Below are 9406 nucleotides of genomic sequence, written 5' to 3'. Positions count from 1 at the left end.
GGAGAGGCACGATGCCCCCGCCCGGCCCCGATCCCGGCCGCGGGACCGACCCCCGCCCGCCCCCGCAGCACCGGCAGACCCCAGTCCGGTCCAAGCTGTTTATTCACCGCACCATCGAATGGCATCCGAGCCGGGCTCAGGCCCAGTCCCGCCGGCCGGGGGTCTCCCTGCTAAGCAGCCGCACCAGCTTGGCCCGGAGGTTGCTCTGGGGCTTGTGCCCAGGGCACGCTGGTGGCACCTCCTGCCCCCCGCGGCCCCAGCGCTGCTCGGGGGGCTGGGGGCTGCCCCGCGGCAGCTGGGCCAGGGCAGCCCGGTTGTCATAGAGGGGGCCCGCCTCGCTGCTGTGGCCCTCGGGTGCCTGCCGGCACTCCAGCTCCCACTGCCCTTCTTCCTCCTCCTCTTCCTCCTCTGCCCCCGCAGGACCCGCCTCTGTGGTGAAGATGTTCTCGTAGAGATGCTCAGGGGGTGGCTTCCCTGCAGCCCAGGGCTCACCAGGACCTGGTGGCCCCGGCCCAAAGAGGGGCTGCTGGCCCCGGGCAATGGAGGCATAAACGATAGGGCCTGTGGCCTCTGTCTCGGGTGGGGGGAAGTGAAGGAGGGTGGGGGGGGGGTGGGAGGGAGGCTGTACCCCCCCCGGGGGGGGGCTGGGCTGGGGCTCCTCGGCCCCGGGGCCCCAGGGCTGGGGCTTGAGGCCCTGTGCAGGGGGCTGGGGGTCTGGGGCACAGAAGAGCCGGGGATCGGGGGCATCCTTGCCCTGCTGCTGGCAGGCGATGGCGGCAGACACAGCCCGGCAGAGCTCTGGTGCCCGCGGGGTGCTGAAGGTGAAGGTGCCCTCGCCAGAGTCGCTGCGGCGGCCGGCCTCGAAGGAGAAGACAGTCTGTGGGGCCAAGAGAGCAGAATGAGGGGCTGGCACCCGCCCTGGGGAGCCAGCAGCCCCAAGGAGGGAGGGGGACACACACCTGATCCTGGCCAAACTTGCGGAGGAAGGGGTAGGGCCAGGTGAGCAGGGGCTGCCGGGACTGCGGGTCCTTCAGTGTCAGGCTCTGGGGAAGGGCTGAGAGCAGGTAGTGCCCGTGCAGACCACAGCGGGTGGCTGCATCCGTCCGGACCACCAGCACCGGGAATTCGGTCACTACAGGAGCAGAGCAAGGCGGGGGTCAGCACCCTGGCACCGAGCTGGAGCTCAGCCCAGCCCCATCCACCACCCCTGCACCTACGGTCCTGCCAGGAGGAGTAGAGGGAGTTCTCCTCCATGGGGACAGCGGGGCTGGCCTGGGTCCCGCTGCTGCTCTGCGTCGTCTCCTTTGCACCCTGAAACAGAGGGATGTGAGCACAGCTCCTGGACTGGGGGAGCACGAGCCCCCCTGGCTGCCCATGCACACCAGAGTCCCTGGGGCTGACGCGGGCCAGGAGCAGGGTGAGGGCTCCCGGCTGTGCTGGACCCTGCGGTACCTGGAAGGCCAACTGGCAGAGCTGGGTGATCCACTCATCCCGCTGCTCGGATGCCAGCAAGTAGCTCTTTTCCGTAGTGGTGAGGTAGAAGGCGGCGGTGGCTTTGGGGCAGCTCTCGGTGCCTGCTGGGCCGACAGAGACGCAGTCCGAGAGGCGGATCACCCGGCGGGCACACCGCCGCAGGGAGGTCTTCTCCAGTGCCGTGCCATCATCCCGCACATCGAAGTTCTCCATGCGGGCCACACCGGAGGGGCTGGCAGCGAAGAGCTGGGCTCGCATCTTCCTCCAGGACCTCTGCGGCGTGGGAAGGGCACAGGCAGGGAGATAAAAAAAAAGGGTCAGCAAGGAGCTGCCTGCTGCGTCCTCGCAGCGCTGCACTCCGTGCAGGGCCAGCAGTGCTCGGGAAGAGCCGTGGGGGGCAGGAGGGGGCACAGGGGGTCCCTGCCCACAGCCGGTGGGTGCCGCAGGAGGACACGGAGAGCTGAGAGCAGCGCAGACCCCCGGGGGATGCCAGGCAGGGCAGTCCCAAAGCTGGGTTGAGGGGGGACCTTTCCCCGAGCGAGCTCAGCACGGCTTTCTGGGTGAGTCACGCTCGCTCCCGGCTCGCCGAGCACCGGGTCCTGCTCTTTGTTCCCCGCTGCAAGTACCGGCCTGCCGCCGCTGCAGCTGAGCTCTCGAGCTGTTCTCAGGACAGACCCTGATGCAAATTAAAGCCATTTTGAGCTGCTGAGGCTCCTGCTGGCAGCCTCACATCTGCCGAGCAGGGCCGGGCCCTGCAGCTCGCAGCCCGCTTCCTCCCAGGGGAGGTCTGCGGCACCAGCACCTTCCCAGCCTGTCATGGGATAAAGGGGGCTCGTGCCCCCACGCACCTCAAAAGCGCAGCAGAGCCTCCGCCCTGCAGAAAACAGATGCAGCTGAGCACCCAAAATACCCACTGCTGCCAACCCACCTGCCTCCTACGCGCAGCAGGGCACCGGCCCCGCGCACGCAGAGCCTGCCCGCTTGGGTTCCAGGACTCCACTCTCCCTCAGTGGGGAGATGGGAGTGTGATGGTAGCCCCGGCACGTCCACCGAGCCCCCCGCGGGGACACGGCTGCCCTGCGGCGGCAGAGGGGATGCCACTGAAGCATGGCCAGCGTGCCAGCGGGACCTGCTTTGCCAACACCCATCTCCATAGAGCTGGCTCGACCCTGCGAGGATCCCACCATATCACCCATACCGTACCCAGAGAGCTGCGGCACTCGGTGCCCAGCCCGAGGGCCCAGGGCAGCAGGCCAAGCCACAAGGAGTGCCATACAGATGGCAGTGGCCCCCCCAAGGCCAGGCTCGTGGACGGCAGGGCACAGGGCCACGTCCCACGCGCTGCCCCGCTCCCACACACGCGCTGGAGCTGCGCCTCATTAACACACGTTTATTGTTTCATCGCGAATCGCGCGGTGACCAAGCGAGAAGAGGGACCCCACGCGCAGGGGCAAGCCCCAGCAGGTGCCTGCACGGATGAGTCCCCTCAGCAGGGGGAGAGCCCCACTCCGGGGGCTGCCGAGCCCAGGACCCCCCAGCGGCAGCTCCAAGGGGTCTGGCTCCAGTGCCCCCCACCCCAGGTTGCCAAGGGCCCGGCCCCAGGCCTGGCATCAAGAGAGATCAGGGCAAACCCTGTACCCAGCCCCAAATCCATCCTTTACCTTTCCAAATCTGCAGTGCTGCACATAGAGGATCCCATCCTTCACGGGTCTCTCCATGAGCCCAGCGCCGCCCTGGCAACCAGCACAAGGATCGAGGACTTGGGCTACCAGCAGCAGAGGAAATGTGACTGCTACAGCCGAAGCAAATGCATGGGGCAGACTTCCTTCTCTCAGCGACTTCCCCTTTTCGGTGTGTGGGATGAGGGGCAGAGGCTGGGCCACAGGAGGTGTCCGTCTGTCCGCCCTCCCCCTCGCAGAGGGGCAGTGGGGCAGAACGCGCGCAGGCAGAGCACAGGAAGCACCGAGGGGACTGCCCGCCAGGAGCGCAGCACGCGCCGCCTGCATCAGAGCGTTTGGGGGACACGGGAACAGCCACCAGCTGAGGAGGCACAAAACCCGGTAAGGGGGATGGTCCTGGAGGGATCGAGGGGCTTTGCCTGGGAGCGATGCAAGACCCTGGCCACACCAATGCAGGGGGCTGGTAGGGGCAGCAGGCAGCTGGCCACAGAGCAGCCACTGCACCTGGGGCTTCCTCCTCCCCTCAGGCATCGCTACCTGCTTGCCCGACTTGCTGCTGCCATAATGGGCTGTTACAGCACAGCTCCACACATTTCCTCCCGGGCCAGGAGCTTCGCGGGCTGAACTGGCAACAGCCCCAGTGGCCAAATGCCTGGAAAAGGGGCCACAGCAGTGTGGGAGAGGCCCCTGGGCTTGGGAAAGGTGAGGGCAGCTGGGGTGCTGCCCCGGCTGGAAGGGAACCGAGGCCGGCGCAGGGGGAGCACGGGGCAGCACGCTCCCCAGGCTAGAAGTCCATAGAGCTGTGGGCCAGGTAGTCCTTGCGGCCGATGTTGCTGACTTGCTTGGTCTGCATCGCCTCCAGCTTGGGGCAGTCAGTGATGCGATGGCCCAGGCCGCCGCAGAAGGCGCAGCCCCGCTCGCCTGCAACGGGAGGGAGGTGGTCAGGGGGAGCCGCGCCATGCCAGGAGAGCAGCCCCCCCCCCCACAAGCAGAGGGGCTACACCAGCATCTCCCCCCGCCGCCACGGCACCGGGCTGCCTGCAGGGCCAGGCAACAACAGCCCCGAGGCAGGCAGGAACTGCCCCGAGAGCCTGGAGCGATGGGAACTGGGGTCCTGTCCTTAGCCCAGGTCTCTCAACAGCCCTGTGGGACGTCCCTGTGCCAGCCCGGGGTCTCTCACCTCCGATGTCCAGCATGGTCTCGTCCCCGCAGTGCAGCACCTGGAGCACAGGTGGCACCTTCTGCTTCGCCTCCAGGAGCAGGGCCTTCAGGTCCATCAGCACCGACTCATCTGGGGGCAGAGACAGGGATCAGACACAGCCTGAGCAGGGGTGGGGGCCACCACCCCACACCACCATCTCCCCTCCATGGGCCACTGTGACTCGTCCCTGCTTGTTCGGGAATATCCCCCTTGCCAAGGCAGAGGCAGCTTTATCACCCAGCTGCCTCCTACAGCTGCACCCCCCCAGCCAGCAGCCCCCAGACCCATGCTGGTTCTCACCGCAGGCTTTGTTGATGAAGGTGGTGGCGATGCCAGTGTTGCCCGAACGGCCTGTACGCCCAATACGGTGAACTGTGGAGAAAGAGACAGAATCAGGCCTGGGCGAATGCAACGTGACAGACCACCTCTGCCCCCAGCCACTGCAGAGACAAGCGCAGAGCCTTGCTGGCCCCTGCACCCACCCCAGCATGCCCTCATCGGTCCCCCACGGGGCCCAGTCCCCACCGTAGTTCTCGATCTCCTCCGGCATGTCGTAGTTGATGACGTGCTGGATGGCTGGGAAGTCCAGGCCCTTGGAAGCAACGTCAGTAGCAACCAGGACATCCTTCTTCCCATCCCGGAAGGCCTCAATGGCTTTGGTCCGTTCCTCCTGATCTGCAAAGGCCCAGCAGAGAAGATCAGCAGGGGCAGCACTCCCAGTCCTACCTCTTGCAGCAACCGCTATGGCCTCAAAGCCATGCGTCGCTCAACCGGGGCTGCCCCAGTGAGAGGACCTATGCAGCCCTTCCCCAAAGGAAGCAGCAAAGGGACATCTAGATCCCATAGGGATCTGCACTGTATTTCCGCCTGCTACATACAACGTGGCATTTGCTCCTGACGCTGGCGCAGCCCTTCCTCACACCACCACAAACTGCTGCGCTCTGGGACCTCCCGTGGCCACATACCACCCCGGCAGGAGCGGGGTCAGGCAGGGCCACACTGCAGCCCAGGTCTCCCCGACACCCCCACTGACCTTTGCCTCCATGGATGGCCACAGCTTCCACACCCTTAAGCAGCAGGTACTCGTGGATCGCATCGACATCTGCCTTCTTCTCCGCAAAGATCAGCACCTGCGCAGCACAGACATCACGGAAGAGCTGCCTTTCTGCGGGCTGGCACCAGCACAAACCCTGGGGATGGGTTTCCCTCCTCCCTCTTGCTGAGCAGAGCACACAACGGCTCCAGGGCCAGGACCTGCTTGTACGTGGAGCACAGCTCGCTCGCACGCCTACCCCACGCACAGCGGAGCCCTGCGGCATCGCAGCCGTGTCCTCACTGCCAGCTCCACCCGTGCCCCAGGGCTACGGTGTGCCCGCGCTGCCCCTAGCCATGCTGCCAGAGCAGCCGGAGCACACTACTCACAGGTGGCGGAGTCTTCTGCAGGCACTCAAGGAGGTACACCATCTTGGCCTCCTCTTTCACATACTCCACCTCCTAGGAACAAGCACAGGGATGTGTCAGGCAGGCAGCAAAGAAACTGCCGTTGCTCGGTATCCCTTAACTTGTTGGGAAGGAGGGCCACGAGCCCCAGCTCCCCGACAAGGGATGCCTCAAGTGCCCTCATGAACTATGCTGGCCTCCCACACGGGCATGGGGGAGCACCCAGCTACCTCACCTGCACAACGTCCAGGCTGGCAGCACCCGCTCGCCCAACATTAATGGTGATGGGCTTCACCAGGGCACTCTTGGCAAAGTTCTGTATCTTCTTGGGCATTGTGGCACTGAAGAGGAGGGTCTGCCGCTGGCCCTGCGCGGGGAACAGAGTGCGGGCAAGGATTTAGCACTCACCCGACCAGGCAAGTGCAGGGATTGAGCTTCAGGGTGCTCATATCGTGTCAGCTCAGTACCTTGAAGTAGGAGAAGATGGTACGGATGTCCCCCTCAAAGCCCATATCAATCATCCTGTCAGCCTCATCCAAGGCCAAGTAACGGCAGATGTCCAGGCTCACCATCTTCTTCTGCAGCAGGTCCATCAGGCGGCCAGGGGTTGCCACCATCATGTGTACACCACTGTGGGATGAGAGGTGGCCACAGTCAGGCACTCAGATTTCTGCCCCACACAGTGACACATAAGGAAGGTAACACACACTTGGCATGTCACCTTCACCCCCACATCCTCCTGAAGCCATCCAGCCAGGGTGCCACCCCTAAGTCCCCTGCCAGAAAACAGAGCACAGCTCCAGCCCCACAAGCCGCCCCATAGAAGGTCTTACTGTTTGATTGTCTCCATCTGCTCCTTGACAGACATGCCCCCGATGCAGAGGGCGCAGCGCAGCGGGGGCAGGCCGTCCTCCTGCAGCAGGCGGCAGTAGTACTCAATGATGCCGTGGGTCTGCCGGGCCAGCTCCCGCTGCAGAGACAAAACTTACTCATTCCTAGACCTCCGTCCAGGGAGGATCCGGGATTGCCACTGAACATCAATCAATGCTTCCTCCCACAGGTCACTGTGCCCCCGACACTCACCGAGGGACAGATGATGAGTCCGTAGGGTCCCTCTCGCTTGGAAAATGGCAGCCTTTTCTCCTGCTCCAGGCAGAACATGATCACTGGGAGAGTGAACACCAAGGTCTTCCCAGAGCCAGTGAACGCAATGCCAATCATGTCCCTTCCCGAGAGGCTGGCAGAGAAATAGGGCCGACGGTGAGGAGGAGCATCACAGAATGGCTCACACCTCCAGGGCTAAGCAAGGTCATGGGGCACATCTGTCATCAGGGAAGAGCACCCGGTGCGCACCGCTGGGTGGGCTCTAGGGAGCAACCGCTCCCTACTCTGGGACGGCGACAGAGCACTCACATCGTGGGGATGCCTTGGATCTGTATGGGTGTTGGCTGCTGGATCCCTTTTTTCTTCAGGCCCCTCAGGATAGCTGTGAGAGAACAAGGGACACACACATTCATGACCTGAAGTCTTCCCCCGCTCTCCCTCCTATTCATGTCCCAGCAGCAGCTCTTCCACCAGTGACCAACACCCCTTGGGCCAGCAGCTCTGTGACACAGCCACCGTCGGGAATTTCAGCTGCGACCCCACTAACACTAAGCACTAAAGATCCGACAGCTTCGCTTGCTGATGCGCGTTTCCCAGGAGAATGCTGCCCCCGGCTCTGCCAGGCTCCTCTCCCGACCCACCTGCTGGGAACTTCATCTCCTTGAAGCTCTTGATGGGGGGCGGGATGCCTTCCCCCTCCACCAGGATGTGGTACTTCTTCCGCACACGATCGTGCCGTGCCTCCGACATGCCCAGGATGTACCGAGGCGCTCTCCAGCTGCAAAGCCAACAGAGAAAGGTCATGGTGCAGAACGAGGTTGGGGCTCCAGAGCCAGCAGCCCCCACAGAGGCCCAGGGCAACTCCCTGCCGGGTTCCAATATCCCACCAGGGAAAACAGGTAACCCCAAGGGGCTTCACAGTGTGAGCACAGGGGCAGATCCAAGCCAGTTCACTGCATTAAACATTTCCCCAGAGTCTCAGTAAGTCCCAAGCTCACAGCTGAGAACAGTCTACAGAGAGTGGACGGAACATGCCAAAATCTTTTGGAAACATCTCAATGATCTCTCTGACACTGCCTCAAGCAGCGCTTGCTCTGTGGGCTCACCCAGTCTCTTTCTCTAGCTTAGTCACCTCCAAGATCTGGAGATCCACCTCAAGCCTTCAAGATTAACATAAACATACTCTAGAAAATCTTAACTGTACATAAAACAACATCCAAGGTGACTCAACAGCCTTTGATCTTATGTACAGCAGTAAAAAGCCAGGCAGTAGAGCAAGAGAGAAGCCAGTGCTCCTCCTGCTAGGCTGCACGGCTTCTAGTTCTCTTCAGCCGCATAGAAGTGATGTTTTCAGGAAGACAATTCTCTACTGTGAAACGCACCTGGTTTTAATCGGATCATCGTAGGTGATGCCCTTTGCCATCTCTTTCACTGACATCAAAGCTGCAAGAACAAAGCCGATCAGGTCAGCACAAGCTCTCCACATCCAGACGTGCATAACTTCAGCAGAGAACTACTCAGGCAAACAGCCTGGGAGACTGTGCCCTGAAAGAGAGGAGGAAAAGCAGCACCACCCCGACAGCCCCTCTGGACACAGGAACACCAAGTGGTGCAGCCTGCCGTGCCCAGGGGCCTGACACAGCAATGTCCCAGCTAAACCAGGCAAACGGATGCCAACCAAGGGGTCCTGTTGTGATCTCCTGTCCCAATCCCAGCTATGAATATCCCCCAGTGTTGTGAGGCAAGTAATACTCCTACTGCTGCCCTAACAGCTCCAGAGACAGGTCCGAGAGCTACAGAGCTCCCACCACTCACCTCGGCCCTCTGCCACGCTCTCCAGGATCTTCTCTTCCTCCTTCAGCTGCTTCTCCTTGGCTGACTCCTTCCGAGCTGGGGGGAGAGTCAGGGAATCAGCGAGGAGGTTTCAGTCCGTCCCAAAAGCCACCCGGCCCTACCCCCAGCCGGTCCCCTACCTTCCGCCTTCTCCTTGAGGTGCTGGTGCTGGTCCAGGAGGCTGATGTTGGACTGGGGCCCCAGGGGGATGTCATCCTCATCACCCCGCTGCTCGCTCCCGCTGTCGCGCTGCTCCTCCTCCGACACCACCTTCCGCCGCATCTGCAGCAGCTTCTGCAACTGAAAGGAAGCGAGTGGAGACGGAGTGAGAGGCCCCGCGCCGGGAGGGACGCCCGGAGCCCTCCCCCGGCACCGCCGGGCCCCGTTACCATCTGCTGCTTGCGCTGCTTAACGGGCACGTAGGGCACGTAGTCGTCATCTTCCTCCCCGGAGAGGTCGGACGTCTCCGCCGCCTCCTCCCGCTGTCTCTACGGGGAGACGCGAGGTGAGGCCGGCCCGAGGCGGCACCGGCCCCGCCCGGCCCCCCTGTGGCCGTCGGTACCGGCCTGGTCGGGCCCGGCCCTACCTTCCGCTCGGCCGCGGCCTCCATGGCGCCGTCTCCGCGCAACAGCCGCACCGCCCCGGATGTAAATCCGGCGCGCCGGAAGTGACGGCT

The 9406-nt window shown here is 63.3% G+C and overlaps 2 protein-coding genes across 2 annotated transcripts; both read right to left on the bottom strand.

Moving 5' to 3' along the window:
- Window positions 1-84: 84 nt before the first annotated feature.
- Window positions 85-3683, bottom strand: DOK3 (docking protein 3). The gene is made up of 5 exons (XM_063349348.1): window positions 3135-3683; window positions 1453-1746; window positions 1218-1311; window positions 960-1132; window positions 85-877 (listed from the first exon to the last, which is right to left on the bottom strand). Exons 1-5 carry the CDS (start codon window positions 3681-3683, stop codon window positions 137-139), a joined length of 1851 nt encoding a protein of 616 aa, XP_063205418.1. The 3' UTR covers window positions 85-136.
- Window positions 3344-9392, bottom strand: DDX41 (DEAD-box helicase 41). Its single transcript, XM_063349347.1, has 17 exons — window positions 9317-9392; window positions 9120-9218; window positions 8871-9030; window positions 8713-8787; window positions 8280-8340; window positions 7539-7675; window positions 7207-7279; window positions 6877-7030; window positions 6627-6763; window positions 6261-6423; window positions 6029-6160; window positions 5776-5847; window positions 5387-5483; window positions 4879-5028; window positions 4654-4725; window positions 4333-4443; window positions 3344-4073 (listed from the first exon to the last, which is right to left on the bottom strand). The coding sequence occupies exons 1-17, from the start codon at window positions 9338-9340 to the stop codon at window positions 3937-3939; spliced, it is 1854 nt and encodes a 617-aa protein (XP_063205417.1). The 5' UTR covers window positions 9341-9392; the 3' UTR covers window positions 3344-3936.
- Between the last annotated feature and the right edge of the window lie 14 nt (window positions 9393-9406).

Source organism: Chroicocephalus ridibundus, chromosome 11 (assembly GCF_963924245.1).
Source record: "Chroicocephalus ridibundus chromosome 11, bChrRid1.1, whole genome shotgun sequence".
NCBI classification, from domain to species: Eukaryota; Metazoa; Chordata; class Aves; order Charadriiformes; family Laridae; genus Chroicocephalus; species Chroicocephalus ridibundus.
The sequence above is the reverse complement of the archived record's forward strand: the minus strand, read 5'-3'. Positions and strand labels throughout refer to the sequence as shown.